Here is a 17,002-nt window from a genome sequence, read left to right as displayed (position 1 = left end):
TAGAAACTGATAATGAATAACAGTAAAACACACATGTAACAACAAATAGACAAATACAAACACTTTAATTGTCCTTATAGCTGCGTACAGCTACATTATAGTGTGTTGTTATTCATGTATTAAGTCTTTACTTATAAATGCTAACAACAAACAACTGGACCTGGTAACACATAGAAACTGGAGCATGGGGTTCACACTCCACTCTGTGCTGGGAGGACGAATCATTATCAGCCTACAAGGTCATAGATTTAAACATCATCTCACCCTTGTGGCAGGAATTGGTACGACGTGCTTCACTGTGATGCAGCAAATTCCTTCAGTGTCTCTGCAAATCAGCCCTTTTTACACCAAGCTGGCTTTAATCTGCTGCTTAAATAAGTGGAAATTACATCCAGTAAGCCTGTAGAGTGTAGGTTAAGTTATTCCGATTTTACTTCTTAATAGACGAATGAAGTACACAGTCTGACCTCTATTTACATGTATTAAACTTTTATTCTGGGTTCCTCCAGCGTGTGCTCAGCTACAGCTGCTGGCCCACAATGGAAGAAAAGTGTACAACAGTAGTACAGTGGTGTTGTATAGAGTGTGAGAGACTTACAGGATGTGCAGGTTTGGTCTGAGTCGAGGCGTCGGTCCTCTCAGTAAGAAAGGCTGTTGAGCCTCTGTCACATACAAAAACAGTGTGAGTGGACCATAAATAAAATAATAATTTAATAATTTACAAGTGACATGACAAATAAAAAGGAATCAACAGCAGAGTCACTCACCTTCCTCTCTGATATGGATGAAAATCACTGAGAAAACCTGCAGATTATCGAGGTCGCAGCCTTTGTTTTACAGCAGTGCCTTCAACTTTCTGAACTGCTGGTTAATGTTTTTTTTCCTTTTCATTTGTATAAAACTTAATAAAAAAGAGATCTATAATAAATATAAAACATAATCCACAACACACATAAGGATTCGAAATTAGACATATATTATTATTGCATATAGGAATAGAAAAGTTCATCTTTGTCACAATCGACTGATATGATATTCTGAAAATCATCACTTAACAGGAAAAAAAAACAGCGCTAGAAAAATAAAGTTTCACTGAACACCGAGGGCTTTGTCCAGAAAATTTGCAAAGTTTTTCGGCTGCCCGGGTAAGAAGGGCTGAAGAACAGAGAGATCCATGGTCGTCAGAGTTTCTGTCAGCGTGCTGAAACATTCATCAACACAGAAAAACATTTGTTACTTTTTGCTAAATAACCTCACATGTATAAACTGTCGCAGGAGGAACACGTGTACCTGCATGTGCAGTACAACAGGTGTGAGTCCATGTGCAGCTGTTTGGCGAGCTCCAGCTGGTGGTTGTTCATCAGTTTGTCATTGACGACGACCAGCAGAGGTTTGCCTGCGCCGAGCGCCTCCAAACAACTTCCTGCCCCTGAGCAGAAAAACAAGATCTTTATTCACAACTACAGCTAAAGCCAGTCTGTTTCATCAGGGACTTTCCCTCAAGAGGCTTCACACTTTCTCCTGCTGCATATCTCATATTCTTCAAACAGGTGTGAAGTCGGCTACAGTTTTCTTTATTTTCATGCATAAATCTACTGATCAGAGGAGAAGTTTGTCGAGGCATGTGTGCAGCAGGACTGCAGTGTAGTTTGCAAAGCTGGAGTGTAACTGTTGAGAACAGAGTGCAGCATTTAGTGAATTTGCTGATGATGTTACAGAGTTTCCAAGAGAAACTCGGTGAATGATTTATTTTGTCTTTTTATTTATGAATGTGACTTGTATTTAATTTATCCCTCTATGCAAGAACAACCCTGTAAATGTTTTGTTTCTTCACAACAACAGTTACTACCTATAGTTAATACCATCTTGTTTTTAATTCTCTGCCCTCTGACGCCTTCATTGTTGCTGCTGCCGCTCACATACCTGTATTTGTTTTCCCTTTTGACTTCTACGCAGTTGTGATTGTCTTCTGAGCAGGCGATGAACACAGAAAGTACCTGTTGTGAGTGTGTTGTGTTAAGAGGAGTAAGTTTTGATGTTATCTTCACCTGCGTGGCTGATGACGAGGTCAGCCTGCTTCATGTCGTCTGCTATGGAGTCTTTGAATCTGAAAGCTTCCAGTGTGATGTGTGGACAGCTGTCAGCAGCTGGAAGGAGAGATCCTCTCCCAACCTGAAGGACCAAGCGTTCATATCCACGAGCCTTCAAAGCCTGAGAGGAAAAATAAGTTATTATGAAACTGAGTTTAAAAATGAATCACTGATTGGATAATAAAGCTGTTACTGTCATTTTTAAAGGTGAATATCCTGGGGAAATCAGATTCATACAAACATTAAATACAACTGTGAAGAGACGAATATGTTTCCCCTCATGAGACGGAGCAGATCTGACAACTCTCTAAATTAATTTCCTAAAAAACAGATTCAAAACCTGATACCTGACACATTACAGGTTTGGATTCATATTTCTAATTTTGTGGCTGTTAAGTGATTGACTTAAAACGCCAGAAAACATTGAAAAATGCAATTTCCCACAGTCCAGTGTGATGTCTTAAAATATCTTATTTTGTTGAAAACCCAAAGATATTCAACTTATATCAACGTTAAGACAAAGAAAAGTGACAAATTCTCACATTTAAGAAGCTGGAACCTTCAACTAATTTCCATTTCTGGTTGTAAATTTGATTTAAATTATTAATTTATTATCAAAATAGCATCCAGTTCATTTTCTGTCAACTGACTAGTGGTACAGGTAACTTCTCTAGTAGCTTCTCAACTATTTAAATACTGTTGTCTGGTTTAATATATAATGATGCATTGTATCTTATTAATGTCTCTTCTAATTACTTCTAATGATGTCAATAAATGTATTGCAGTAAGTAGTAAGTGCAATATTTAGCAATAAAATGTAGTGGAGTAAAAGTAGAAAATGGGAGAAAGTAAAGTACATGTACCTCAAAATCTGTACTTAAGCTGAGTAAATACATATATACAACATATTTTGTTGTATGACATTGTCAACAACTTTACAACACAAAATAATCATATTTAGACTGATTAAAGACAAGATTAAACAAAAGGCAACACAATAACAGTGACACAGACTTTTTAAATAAACTACACTGACGCTAGGATCCATATTTTAACTTTCACCTTAACGAAATTAAACGAGAAACACTGGAAAATGAAGAGCCACTGTTTCTTTACGTGCATCCAGTCAACATAATATACACATAACAGCATTATATACTGACACTGAGCTTTGCACAGGGACTTTTAAGAATACACAGTAACTTACAGAGTCCAGTTCAGTGACTCTTCAGTGAACGTCTCTCACCTGAACGGCCTCTGACGACGTGATGCGTTCAATGAGCTCATCGAAGCTCGTTGTGCCGACGGTGACAAACACCGTCTTCATGTTTGCTCGGTGAAACCGGTCGGTTTTCAGCTTGTTTGTTCAGTATTTTAAACAGTTTGCTGCCTCCTCTCAAAACTCACCTCCATCCTGCAGCCATGGATCTGACAGCAGCTACTTCCGCTTCACGACACAGTCCTGGTGTTAAAACTCGTGCTGCCACCTGCAGGCCAGGAGGTGTAACTTCATGTCTACGCACTGCATTGTGTCTGAGTGGAAAAATACCAGTTTACAGCTTGTTGTAATGCATCAATCCGCCTATAATCAGTGTGTTAATGCTTCAGATGATCACAGTCATACATGAAATATGACAGCAAAGAAACACGACTCCTTAAAATATAATAAAAAAAACAAATATTCCTGGATATAGACACACTGACTTCAAGAAATGCAAAAATTTAAGTAATCACACCCAATGTCTTTATGGCTCCTTAAAAACATTTAAAATCACATTTATCCACATATTTATCACAATGGATATACAGAGAACTGTGTTGATAAATCAGAGAATATTAAGATCTCCAATGCTTCATTCAAGGACCTAGTATATCAGATGATATTTTTCTTATAGTTTGGACATTCCTAAATTAAAGTATGTTTAATGAAATGGTCACAGGCTAACTGACATAAAGCTGGACCCAGGCATGTAACTGTAGGAGTGCTGGCTGCTTCCTGCAGCTGCACTGTGTGTTTAACTTAAATGTGACATAGTACAAACACAGTGAGGAGAGATGGAGGGTCCACAGCTGAGGGGCAAGTAGGGGGAGAAGAGAACTCAGTGGTACAAGAAGAAAGTTCTTCAAGTTCAGGACAGGACTGAAATTCATTCACATTATGAGGAACTGAAGGAGGAGCACTGATGTGATAAGACAGAGGCTCCTGTTGTGGTGGAAGAGGAAAGAACAAGGAAAAGAGACAAATATCTGGAGGTGACTCAGATGACTGATGAGGAACGTGGTCTGTGGTGATGTTCAATCTGACTGGGCTGTTGGTTATTGGGGATTTGGGCAGCCCTGTTTTTAACATCAGTTTTCTGGGTCAATATGTCACTCCACACGTCATACCACATCCTCAGTGATTTTTCATTTTTTTGACAGCTGGGACCTGCTGTGAATGAGACAAACTGTCACCATCTGAGATGAGCAATCTGCTCCTACTTCTGAAGTGACAGTGAATGTCTTTCAAAGAGTTGCTGTCCTTTCAATTTAAGCCAATACAGCAGAACAGGACATGAAAGTCCGGGGTGGTGTGTGATGTAAAGACTTCCTGTACCTGGAACATGCAGGTGCACGGCAGTGAACCTGCTGACAGAGCTCCACAGAGGAATCAGGGCATTCGAGTTTGTGCTTGACACTGACAGCTGGGCTCCTGGGGTAAATTACCACCGCTGGTAACACTCCTCCCTTCACATGCCCTTGGTGTAGTTAAAGTATCAGAAGCACTCATCAGGCGCTACAACAGCCCCAAGTGGCCGATGAATTAATACGACACTGATTTTTAAAACTGATGCAACACTCCATGAGCAGTATTTTACTGTTGTTGCTGAAGTTGAGGTGGAGCAAGTTTTAACTACCTTTTATACAAGTAACTAGTTTATTCTGGTGGTTCCCAACCTGGGGAAAGGGCCCTGCAAAAGGGTCACAAGATAAATCAGAGGGGTCATGTGATGTTTAAAGGAAGCAGAAACACACATTTGTTTTCATTTTACGGAGGAAATTTTGCCTTATTGAAACCTGCTGCCAACAACTCACAGACAGACAAGGGGCCTCAACTACAAACTGCCTTTATACACCAGGACTCTGGCAGCAGATCTGTTTGAGTCCTGTGGGTTGCAGGTTGGGGCCTTCATGGATCTGGCCTGTACCAACTCGTCCCACAAATGCTGGATCAGATCAGTTTGGAGGCCAGGTCAACACCTTGGGTTCTTTGTCGTGTTCCTCAACACGTTTCTGAGCAGTTTTTGTGGTGTGGTGGGAGCACTGTCCTGCTGGGGGAGGCCCCTGTCATTGGGGAGTGTTGTTGCCATGAGGGGGTGAGCTTACTCTACAGCAATGTTTAGGTGGGTGGTACGAGTCAAAGTAATAATCCAGATAAATGTCAGGACCAACATTGTATTGTAACAAAGTGATCGATGTTATTTACTTCACCTGTCAGTGGTTTCATGTGTTGTATTTCATAACCCCTTTTCACACTTTCACAGTCATTACAAAATGTTCATTACAACTGGTCTTAAGTCTATTTATTTCTGAAGTAATTCAACTGTAAATTTTTTTTGTCCAATCAGAGACCAGATGATGAAATACTTCATATCTATCTAACTGTGGACAGTGTGAAGGAACAGGTTGGAGCTGCTCGTATTTACAGTGATCTGAAACACTGGTTTACATGATCTGAAAAATAAAATTATCTTGTAATTGAACATACTTCACATGTGGGCCTTTGGGAGTACCACTGACTTGTTTTCTTAGATTTTTTCTGTACAACACGGGCAGCTCTAATGTCTCTACCTGCATCTCTGCCTCTTTTGTGGTGTGGACAAACTCAGCAGGAACTGCGACAAGACATTCAAAAGGAATTTCTTTTTTTTGTCTCCAGGAGCTTGGAGGAGCTGTACAGCCCCCCAACCTCGCCTCCACCCGCCACCCAACACACACACAGCAGCTGCTGCCAACTCGGCGGAGGATGCAAAAGCTCAGCGAGCACCAGCAGCTCCACCTGACAACCGCAGAGCGAGAGGAGGAAGAACCAGCTTTGTGCTCCGTGGGATGTGAAAACTACAGTGGTACCATGTGTGACAAATGCAAGAGAAAAAAAAAACAAATGACAAACCGACTGCACTCGGCCAGGCTGGCGCACACACACACACACACACACACAAGTACAAGGGAGTGGAAAGTGTAGCCTGTTTCTGAGAGCTGGTATTTTTAGACAATGCAGCTCGAGAAAAAGTTTTAACTCTTCGTTTTCTCCTCAATAGATATGACCACAAAATCGCGTCTGTTGTTACGTGGGCTCATATTACTCTACATATGGGAGAGTTACTGTAACAAAAATCATCCTCTCACTAAACCTCAGTTTTCACCAGTAAACCAACAAAGAAGACATTTTTGTTACATTTCAAAACGAAACTGTAAAATGTGGGCTAGATATATAAAACCATGAGATAAGTTCTGATTTTTTCAAGTCTGTGTTAAAACAATACTCACATATTCATATCCACACTGACAAAGTCATTGATCATAGCTCTTATTTCTGCTGTTCATACTGTCAGCTTTGAATTAATCACTTTTTAATGAGTGACTGTGGCTGACACTCACAGCCATCGTTCAGCGTATAAATGTCTCAGCAGCGTTCACCGTATTAACTGTGTTGTTCAGAGTTACTGTGCTCTGAGGGCAAAGTTCCCTCACTGTGTTCCTGTCACTCTGCGTCTCAGCAAGAAGACACTGTTCAGACAAACAATGAAGATCTCACACTTTAAAACTGTGACAGATTCTCACTTCACTTGTCTGACTCCGCTGCTGAAGTTTAGAAAACATTCTTACAGTGGAATAACAGTACGTTATGAAGGGATCTCTTTACAGCCAGTTATGGACAGGAGGAACAGTTACACCGATCAAAAATGGTTTCAGTGCTCATATGGGCAGGTCTGTGGTGAGTTACTGAGAGGAAACAGGTGCAGCGTCTACTGCACTGAACTTTACTTGATGCTCTGCCTCTAAAAACCACAATGTCTACTTTTTGTTTAACTAGTTTCATTAATTGCAAGTGAATTTCACCCAAAAGGTCTAAACATGAGGTAGCTCTTTGCTGTTTATAACATCTGGAGCACTGTCTTTTCTCTTGACAAAGTTTCTGGGAAACATTAACAGGCAATCAAGTTTTGTTTAAGCTAAAAAAATGTGAATCTATCCTTTAGTTTACATCTTTTATAGTAGTATGATTGTGCAGACCTGGCTGCAGCTAATGATTATTTTCATTATCAATTCATATGCTGATAATTTCCTGTGTTATTAAATGAGTTAATGTGTAAATAAAATGTCTGAAAATAATTTATAATAATAGTTTCCCAGAGCCGAAGGTAACATCTTCAAATGTCTCGTTTTGTCCGACCAGCAGCCAAAAACCCAAAGACCCAAACCCAAAAGTTCATGATGATATATGACAAACAAAAGTATCAAACCTGCAAATGTTTGTCATCTTCACTTGAATAAAATAAACGTAAACAATTCATCGATTAGAAAACAGTGTTTCTGGCAATCGACTCGTCACTTAATCGTTCCAGCTCTACATTCGCATTGAGCAGTGACCACTGAAGTCTGTTAAGAGCAATAGTTCCATATCTGGGCGACACAGAGGCACCGCACATAATCAGTGGGAAAAACCTGGAATGAAAAAGGCAAAAACTGAACTTGTTTTGTTCTGTTACTGGTTGCTGGAGTTAAAATAAGAGATTATCAGATTGAGCTCAACAGGAGGAAAACTGAGATTGGTCACACAGAACTGGTTGTGTATCAGTCAAAGATAATACTGTAACTTTGTCTCATGACAAAAGCAGAAAGGCCAGCATGTTTATTTCCAAATAATGAAAGCTGTTTGTCTTTGAGGAAACAAACAAACAAAAAAAGAACCATGAGACCAGGGTGCAACAGAAATCATTTAAGGCTCTGTTAAATTCTCAGCTTCAAAAAAGACAAATATAGCACGAATCGTGAAAAGTCACAAAAAGCAAAAAACTAGTATAAAATTAAAAGTTTAAAACTGGCTACCCATGTCATTAGTTTTTAATAAATAGGTTACTATAAGAAAAAGAAAAATACAAAGTTAAATCTGATTAACTGTGCCAGAACTTTTTATCAAACCACATTGCAGCGGGAGTTATTCAATGACAAGAAATCAGCGTCTCCTGGATTTAAAGCAACACACATCATGTAGTCAAACACAAATATGCACTGTGATGAGCTTCCTTTGGTCGTTCCAAAATCACCCGCCTACACAGAGACTCCTCGGGAAAACTGAAAATGGAAGACCTGCGTCCACGCGATTCATGCCTTGTAGAGACACCGACAGAATTCAGGCTAAAAACAGTAAAATGGCTCTTCCTTATCACCTCAAGTTGATTTAGTAGAACATTTTCAATTTTGAGCATGCATGTTTTTAGATGAGTTTGGCTGCTGCACGCTACTGTGATAACAAAAAATTTTGAGAACAACAGGGTGGCAAAGTGATCTGGTGGATAAAGTGACCGTCATATATCCTGTATAAGTTTCCTGAAGTAAAAAAAAAACACCTTCAAAATACAAACTGCTGTAGTCTGGGTCAGTTAGAAGAACAATTTTAGACAAGATTTTCAAAGTAAAGCGAGCAGTATACCTGGGCAGCTAACTCGTCAAAGTATGCAGGCTTAAAAGTCAAAATGTTTCGATATTATGAAATACTTTGTCAAATTCCAAACTTGAGACATAATACAAGTAATAATAAAGTATATAATAGTGATTAAAGCAGCTTTAAAAAGAAGCTGCAACTTCACAAACACTCCTGCTTATTATTTCTGGGATACTTCTGACTAAAAAGGAAAAAAAGAAAAGAAAAAAATGAAAGTTTCACAGATGGCCAAGTTCGTGTGTCTGACTCCATCCTGGGTCATCGCAAAGGCCGTTAAGGTTGCAGCAGAAATGTCTTCTAACAGTTATGATATCAAAAATAGGATTGACGTCTTTCCTGTCAGATGCTCTGTGATCGACAGTCAGAAACCGCCGTGAACAGAAACTTTACCAGCTGTGGTAAAGTTTTTGTCAGTAGGGGTCAAAGTCAGGTTATCCCACGATTCGTCAAAATGCTTGTGGTGATCCAGACAAATGATGCATCTGTTAAAGAAAGAAAAAAAGAGAAAAATACAAAATGTGATTAATACAACAGGTTTAAAAGGCTTAAGCTGGCATCTGTGTTGGCAGTGGTTAATGCTGGCAACATCTCTCACAGAATCTAAAATGAACTTCCTGTTTTGGAACATAATTTCTTTTTCAGGATGTTACATTTTCCTCTTTCTACGGCTCGGCTCACAGGACTGTCTGCTTCATTAGTCTCTGCTCTTCGGGGTCTTTTCCTCTCCCCCCGGCCTTGAGTTGCTCAGACAGTTGTGTTCTTCGTGCCACATACTTTCTGCGATCTTATGATAACAAACTAAACCAACGTTTTTTTGCGCCGAGCAGCACCACCCACTCGTCTTTCGCACTTCCAGCTGAATCTCTCCTCTCCCTCACACTGCACTGAAACGCCACACAGTCATCCATGTGTCACATTTCTCCTCAGCTTGTGAACCATTTTTACACCGGCACTGCAGGGACATTTTATCACATTTTGTAAAATTAGTGAGTGGCCAACTGTGCTGTGCCTGTGGCCCCAAATATGAACGCAACCCCACTAAAGAGAATGGGAACGGTGGCACTCTTACCTCTTCCTCACTGCACCACGCAGGCTGTGCAGCACTGTTCCTGCTTCTCAGGCAGCGTGGAGTAATTCATCTGTCGGACGATCTCTGCGAACAGCTCGTCCACCATGGTCTTGCTCTTGGCAGAGGTTTCAATAAAAGGGCAGCCCCACTCTTGAGCCAGAGCTCGTCCGTCTGACCCGGCGACCTCGCGCTCGGACTCCAGGTCGACCTTGTTCCCGACCAAGATCAGTGGCACCTTCTCGAAGCGCTTTACTCGCACTATTTGGTCTCGCATCGGTCTGATGTCCTGAAAAATGAAGAGGGAGAGGAGCGTGACAGTTTAGTTTCTCTTGAAAACCACCAGGCTATTTGTATGAAACAAAAATTGGTATGAAACTATAGCTGTATCCAAGTTCCATACTAAATACCATTTGTAATCAGATATTATACAATGGAAAACTAAGTATAACCAAGGAGGTCAGTGTGCATACACAGCACTATGCAAAAAGTAAATACAGACATACAAATAATTGTTAGTTAAAGCCCATTAATAAATACATCACTGATCCCCCCCCCCTTTTAGAACCACCTTCCAATTGTGAGGTATTTTCCTTACTACAGGTACAAATACATTGAAACATGTAGTCTGTTATTGTTTTGTGAAATCCTAGGTACAACAAAACCGCTTTAAATAATGATTCCAACTGCCATTACATCATTAAAACATCACATTAGGAGTTATCAAGTCAAGTCAGTCAAGTCAAGTCAAATTTTATTTATATAGCGCCAATTCACAACAGAAGTTATCTCGAGACGCTGTTATCCTAAGTTTTCTAAGTTTTCTGTTGTCCTAAGTCTTATCCTAAGATCAATACAACGCCACTAACTTATTGTAGAGCTGAAACCATAACTTAATTAATGGGTTCAGTCTTTTTCAAACAAAAATCCCAAACATTTGCCGGTTCCAGTTTCTCTAATGTGAAGAACTGCTACTTTTCCTGGCCACATACACTAGTAAATGACATAACTTAAAGTTTTGAATTGCTGGTTGACTAAAACAATAATATAATAATAATCATAAATAATAATACTGTATTGATCCTTGACAGGAAATTGCTTTGTTACAGCAGCAGAACACCAACCATCACCAAATATAAATTAAGATAAAATTAAAAGGGACAAGTGTAATTATGAAGAAAGAAAAACAAAGAAAAACAAGAGCAAAACATAAGCAATACAAAATATACAGAAAATTACACTATTAACATTGCAGTATCTAGCAATACACAAGATATGAACATTTTTTCACAATTTTGTGACATTTTATAGCCTGTAGTCGACTAGTCGTTTAATAGAGAAAATGGTTGATAGTTGCAACCTAATGAAGAATGTCACTAGAATAGTTTTTTGCATTTTTAGCCAAATGTATTTCCTTTTTTTAACAGTAACAGCGGATGGTGCAGAGCCCTGATTAGACGCACTTACTGCATGAGTAGTATAAATCTCAAATGGCCTGATTAACTACCTATTATAGTTATGAGCTATTTTCACGTGTGTGTGTGTGTGTGTGTGGTTTAAGTCACGAGGTGACCAGCACACTCAGGTACCTGGAACGACTGCTGGTTGACCAGGCTGTAGACCAGGATGAACCCCTGCCCGTTCTTTATGTACAGATCCCTCATGGAGGCGAACTGCTCCGTCCCGGCCGTGTCCAGGATCTCCAGCACGGAGGGAGACGAGTCCACCTCGATCTCCTTGCGGTAGAAGTCCTCGATGGTCGGGTCGTATTTCTCGATAAAGGTGCCGGTGACAAACTGGACGGTCAGCGCGGACTTGCCGACGCCGCCGCTGCCCAGCACGACAACTTTGTACTCTTTCATTGGGGCGGTGGAGGCAGGCTAACTTAGCAGCTAACGACTTAGCTACACTGCTGTGCTCGCTCCAGAAACATTTATCAGGCCTTTAAAAGAGCTAACAACTGACAAATGTTACACCGTGTAAATTAACCCCTCTTCATTCACTAAACCAAAGTCTGTCGCTCATACTTTGCGAGTAGAAGTTGATGTCCGTTAACTCCGGTGTTAGCTAGCGGTAGAGCTAGCTCGCTGTCCCATGCTCGAGCTTCAGAGCCTCTACATCGACCACCGGTACCGGAGACTTGCTGCCCAGCTACAGACAGCAAGTCACGGTGATACACATTACACTTCCCCTATGGACAGCATGCCAATTCCGACACTCGCACTCACACACCAGCCCGCCGGCGTCGCAAAACACAGCGCTGATTATGTCCGTCCGTCGGTCCGTCCGCCCGGGCCTGGTTCTGGTTCCGGCCCGGCGCCTCGGCACCCGGGGCGTGCTATCGACGGACCACCCACAGATTCAGTATTGTAATCCGATGATCCATTGGCTGGGGTTTGTTGCAGCTCCAGTGTGTGTGTTTGACTCCGTGCTGGGCAGGTTTGATTACAGAAAGAAAAGCTTTTTTTCCACCAGCGGGTTTCCTGAAGCTAACAGCCTCGTTTCCGCTAACGAGGGCAAGGCTTCCGGTGGGGCTGTTTTCAGTATAAAAGCCTTCTCTCTACAGCCCCATATTTAAGGATTGTAAATAGGGGTCTAAAACATATGTTTGGACACTAAAGTTTGGGCAAATTACATACTTTGTGTAGGATTTAAATACAACCCCTGCAGCAAAGAGACATTACAACACTGACACGTTTTATGTCATAAAATTAAAAAAAAAACAGAAATTAAACAGGATTTGGCTGAATAATCTGCAAACACTGAGCTATGAGACACTAATTCTGTTTAGCAGTAACTGTCTGGTTGGAAATGTCTTGTAATAATGAAATGTATACTTTTTAAAATTCCGATTACTGATGTTTATTCCCTTGATACAATCTAGTATTGTTTATCTGTTTTGTTTTCAAGTTTCTTTTCTTTTCCCATTGTGTTTTATTGTGCCCGTTATCTTTTAATTCTGTTACTTTTTATCTCCAGGAACTGTGGATGAAAATAAGCTTTGAGCTATATCTGGTATAATAAATGCATTGAACATCATCATGTAGTAAATAAATAATCGTAGTTATGTGTGCTTGGTGGCGACCCCTGCTGTTGCCTGTTCAGAAGTGTTTTTATATCTCATTTCACTGTTTGGATGACAGGCTGCTCATGCATGAGCTCTATCACTCATTTGCTCTCTCTCTCTCTCTCTCTGCAGACATCCTCTCTGCTTATGTGGCGGTGTCAGTTCCTCCTTGGTTCCTGTCATTATTTTAAGCATCTTACAACATCCTCACGCCATTTTCACCCTGCACGCAGGCACAAAGATAAAAGGTAGACGTCCATTAAAAACAGTGACACAAAAAGATAATAAAAAACAGAACACACTACGAGAGGATCACAATTATGTGTTTTATTAAAGGTCAAACAGAAATCGCAGAACTCATCATAGGCACAGTAACTTACTCTTAATAGCGATACACTGCAAAATAAATTGGCATGTAGCACAGCAGCACATACAAGCACCACAAGCAGAAAACATAGTGAAGCGATAGGTGACTAAGAAAGAGCAGTCACTTTCAAGTCTGTCCTAGAGTGTCAGAGAGAGTTTTTCATATGGCTTAGTCCCGAACAGTCTTTGGCCCTCGTCACCCCTCCACAGGTTCCCACTCAAGTCTGCGACTGTACCCAGTGTAACAACTCAACTCACCAGCGGAGGATTTAAAATAAAGGGACTGGTTTTACACACACTCAACACCTGTGCTGTTTTAATTCAAATGTAGAACGTATGAGGAAAACTACATTTTGTTTGATAAAGGCACAATTACAACTGAACTGTTTTTAAATAATAAATCAAATTCAAAACAAAATCACAATCCTGTTCCCTTATTGGTGACCACAAGATGTGAAGACCACTCCACATGTACTTTCCCCCCATGCTGTACATTGACGCTGCAGCAATGATGGGAGCTGGTGAGTCACAGCAGAGAAGCTTTGATGAGTTTTGGGTACACATCGTACAGAGACCCGTCTCTGTGAGCAGACACTTAAACGTCAATATTCAAACAGTCGGAGGGCTGTGAACCGATTCACCAGGATGACTCAGTCAGTCCACCGCTAGGACAAGTGCCATGGCAACAAAATCGCTGGCTTTGAGAGCAATTGAAGGGCATCAAATGTCCAAATCTGCATTAACAGTTGTGTAAGGATGTTGCTGCTGCTGCAAGAATAACATTGGAAAACCAGGTTGTTTGTAATTTTGACTAAAATCCTGAGGAGAATTCAGATTTATTGTTGTTTTGGATAATGACAACAAGGGAGCAAAGAATAACCCATTTCACAAAATGACAGAAATTAAATTGAATCTAAAACCCTGTGAACACATCTCACACCCCATGTCCTTTTAAAGTCTGATTTGTATCTGCTCCTCCTATTTTTCTGGCTGTTTTTTCAGCCTTCAGGTGGAGTTACCCAGATGCATTACCAGAGCGACCATGATGAGCATGTAAGGACAAGGTAAGCACTGGTTTACTACAGATATTCCAGACAGACTATTTCTTCTAATCCACCTCTGGGATGTCAGGGTCAAATGTTTCTAAACCAAAAATGTCACTGTAAATGAACTGAAAAAGCTTTTTTAAAGCAAACCATTCATGGTTTACAGCTAGGCATGTCTATGTCATGCTTGGGGAAGAACAGGGCTCTAGCAAACAAACAAACAAAGGGACAGATCCCTCAAAGCAATCTTTTTATACTGTAATAAAACGATAGACATATCATTAACAATACATTGATTTGATTTTTTAATCAACTCTTTTATCTATATTTATTCAAAATAAATTTTGAGTATTTTGACATTGTTATGTACATAAGTGCAAACAAGGTGAACGTCACACATTCATATACACCTCAGTAAGGATCAACATCACCCAGCACAGCTGAGCAGGAAGAGACTTCTGGACCATGTTCTCGGCCAAAACTGAAACAGAACTCAGTAATGAAAGCTCAGACCTCCACACAGAGACTGGACAGGGCTGTCTAGTCTCTAGGCAGGAGGTGAAGTGTGAGGATCGCTGACTAGTTTGATTTTACAGAAAAAGATGAAGTTCTTTCAGTTAGTCCAAAAAGCCTCTTTACCTCCCTGACAGATAGGCGTTTGCTTTAAAAGCCACAGTCCATTCTTATTTCTCAAAAACACCATGTACAAGAACAAAAAAAACAACAAAAAACAAACAAACCAAAAAACAAACAATTAAGGTCAAATAAGCAAAACAAAATAAACACCTGATCTCCCCTAAGGACCTTTGATATTACAAGGATTTAAGTTTTCCATACAAAATATTGAATCACGTTGCAATAACAAGACAAACTAATTAGACATTCCCTTCTTGAATAAGTTAGTGATGTATGTTATTTCAATTAATGTAAAAAATTCACAATTAGGATAATAGAAAGGTAGCCATGTTGTCATTTTGTTGCCATAGCAACAACAACTATTACCATTAACAATGAACTCCATCATTGTTTACAAATGATTTCATATTATATCTTTTTTTTCCTGTTGGTCTACACAAACTATTAACTATGTATAAATGAGTTTTTTATTTTCATGCTGTGTTTTTTTTAAAGTCAGATTAAAAAAAAAAAAAGCTTAACTTACCATTAATACATGTCATTTTCATACACAGCTATCACATCTTTATACAGTGATCAAGAAATAAGGCCCTTTGTTTGTGCCCCGGGAAACAAAAGTATGCTCAGGACTGAATTAACTGTCCACATGCTAAAGGATCTGGTCACTGGACACAATGATCAGAGCATTCTGTATATTCCAGAGTTATGATTCATGACTGTACGGGGAAAATACAGTGAGGCCCGAAGGAAATCAAGTACAAGAGAATGGGAAAGAAAGGGAAAGAGTAAAACATAATTTTTCTCATGCCACACTGCAGATCCCCTAACTAACACACTCTTGTGCGTCAACACATACGTCTAAATATACTTAAAAATTCAAATGCCCTCAAGAGGCACCATTTATTAATCAAGTATTCTGTTTTTATTTTCCAGCTGGACAGCAGTTAGTGAAGGCAAAATTGATGTGAAGGAAGGAGGAGACAAAGGCTTGGAGGGAGGGGTTTTCTTGGCTGGACAAAGCTAGTCTTTCAAAGCTGTATTTCGATTTACACAAAATGTGTGGACATTTCTGATCAGCAATTTCAGCGAGCAGGGAGGAACATTTCCGTTCAAATCCTTCAGAGACTTAAGAAAACTCAGCTGCTAAACAGACTCAAAAAAGAGGTAAAGGAGAAGTATGCTTCTGTAACAAAAAGTACAGTTTACACTTTACACTTTACAGATGTACGATACCAGGCATATAACAGGTACATACTGTTAGATATACATGTGGATAAAAAGTAACTGACAGTTTAAATAAACAACGCAGCTTTGTAGAAAATACACATGTTCACTGTTTTTTTAAGGGTTAGATGAGAAGAGTGATATCTGCAGGATCCTTATCAAACCTGTTTGTGTTGGTTATGTTTGTCTTAAAAATACTATTAGCCTATTACAGCATTATCCAACCACTCAGGACTGAAGTGCAGAGTGTCTCTAGTTATAGTGGTGGTTGCTGGGCAACTAAAGTGATACAAGATTCCAGAATGTCACTGCATCTGGCTGTAGTGTGGGTTGCCTGGCAACCTCACTGCTACCACAAGATTCTGGAATGTCACTGTGTCTGGCTATTGTTCACCAAGAAATTAACTTCTTGTTGAGTTTCAGAGGCGCATTGTAGAGCAGTAGTATTGATCTCCTCATCTAACTTAGAAAGACAGCAAATAAGTGTACTGTTCCTTTAAGGGGCACATTTATACCAAGTCAGCCTGAAGTGGTGGTTCAAACTTTCCCCCATTGAACACAGTTGGCAGTGTTAATGGGTGGAACCCAGTGAGGGATTACATCCCTGTCACAGCACTAGCAACTCCCACTGGATGGTCTGTCTACACTCTTACTTTCGTATGCTGTCTCCAAAGACTAAGAGTGGGAATTAGCAAACACAAGGACCGCAGTACACGGGAGAACTGGCCAATCAACATCATGTGAAAAAGTAAAATAAACGCTAAAAAAAAGGGTAGCATGCTTAACCTCTAAATTCTG

The 17,002-nt window shown here is 40.1% G+C and overlaps 2 protein-coding genes across 2 annotated transcripts; both read right to left on the bottom strand.

Moving 5' to 3' along the window:
* Positions 1 to 959: 959 nt before the first annotated feature.
* LOC108879373 (UDP-N-acetylglucosamine transferase subunit ALG13 homolog) lies at positions 960 to 3,545 on the bottom strand. Its single transcript, XM_018670611.2, has 4 exons — positions 3,337 to 3,545; positions 2,049 to 2,211; positions 1,291 to 1,429; positions 960 to 1,201 (listed from the first exon to the last, which is right to left on the bottom strand). The coding sequence occupies exons 1-4, from the start codon at positions 3,415 to 3,417 to the stop codon at positions 1,090 to 1,092; spliced, it is 495 nt and encodes a 164-aa protein (XP_018526127.1). The 5' UTR covers positions 3,418 to 3,545; the 3' UTR covers positions 960 to 1,089.
* Positions 3,546 to 8,058: 4,513 nt separating this feature from the next.
* LOC108879374 (ras-related protein Rap-2c) lies at positions 8,059 to 12,395 on the bottom strand. The gene is made up of 3 exons (XM_018670612.2): positions 11,455 to 12,395; positions 9,869 to 10,154; positions 8,059 to 9,281 (listed from the first exon to the last, which is right to left on the bottom strand). The coding sequence occupies exons 1-2, from the start codon at positions 11,725 to 11,727 to the stop codon at positions 9,876 to 9,878; spliced, it is 552 nt and encodes a 183-aa protein (XP_018526128.1). The 5' UTR covers positions 11,728 to 12,395; the 3' UTR covers positions 8,059 to 9,281; positions 9,869 to 9,875.
* Positions 12,396 to 17,002: the final 4,607 nt, after the last annotated feature.

Source organism: Lates calcarifer, unplaced genomic scaffold (assembly GCF_001640805.2).
Source record: "Lates calcarifer isolate ASB-BC8 unplaced genomic scaffold, TLL_Latcal_v3 _unitig_641_quiver_1972, whole genome shotgun sequence".
In the NCBI taxonomy this organism is placed as follows: domain Eukaryota; kingdom Metazoa; phylum Chordata; class Actinopteri; family Centropomidae; genus Lates; species Lates calcarifer.
This window is presented reverse-complemented; position numbering and strand designations above follow the sequence as displayed.

Coding starts and splice junctions, on each gene's coding strand:
- LOC108879373 (XM_018670611.2), bottom strand. CDS start 3,417: ATGAAGACGGTGTTTGTCACCGTCGGCACAACGAGCTTCGATGAGCTC. Junction 1,430..2,048: donor CCTCGTCATCAGCCACGCAG/GTGAAGATAACA, acceptor TTTTCTGCTCAG/GGGCAGGAAGTTGTTTGGAG. Junction 1,202..1,290: donor CTGTTGTACTGCACATGCAG/GTACACGTGTTC, acceptor TGAATGTTTCAG/CACGCTGACAGAAACTCTGA.
- LOC108879374 (XM_018670612.2), bottom strand. CDS start 11,727: ATGAAAGAGTACAAAGTTGTCGTGCTGGGCAGCGGCGGCGTCGGCAAG. Junction 10,155..11,454: donor TCAACCAGCAGTCGTTCCAG/GTACCTGAGTGT, acceptor TTCATTTTTCAG/GACATCAGACCGATGCGAGA.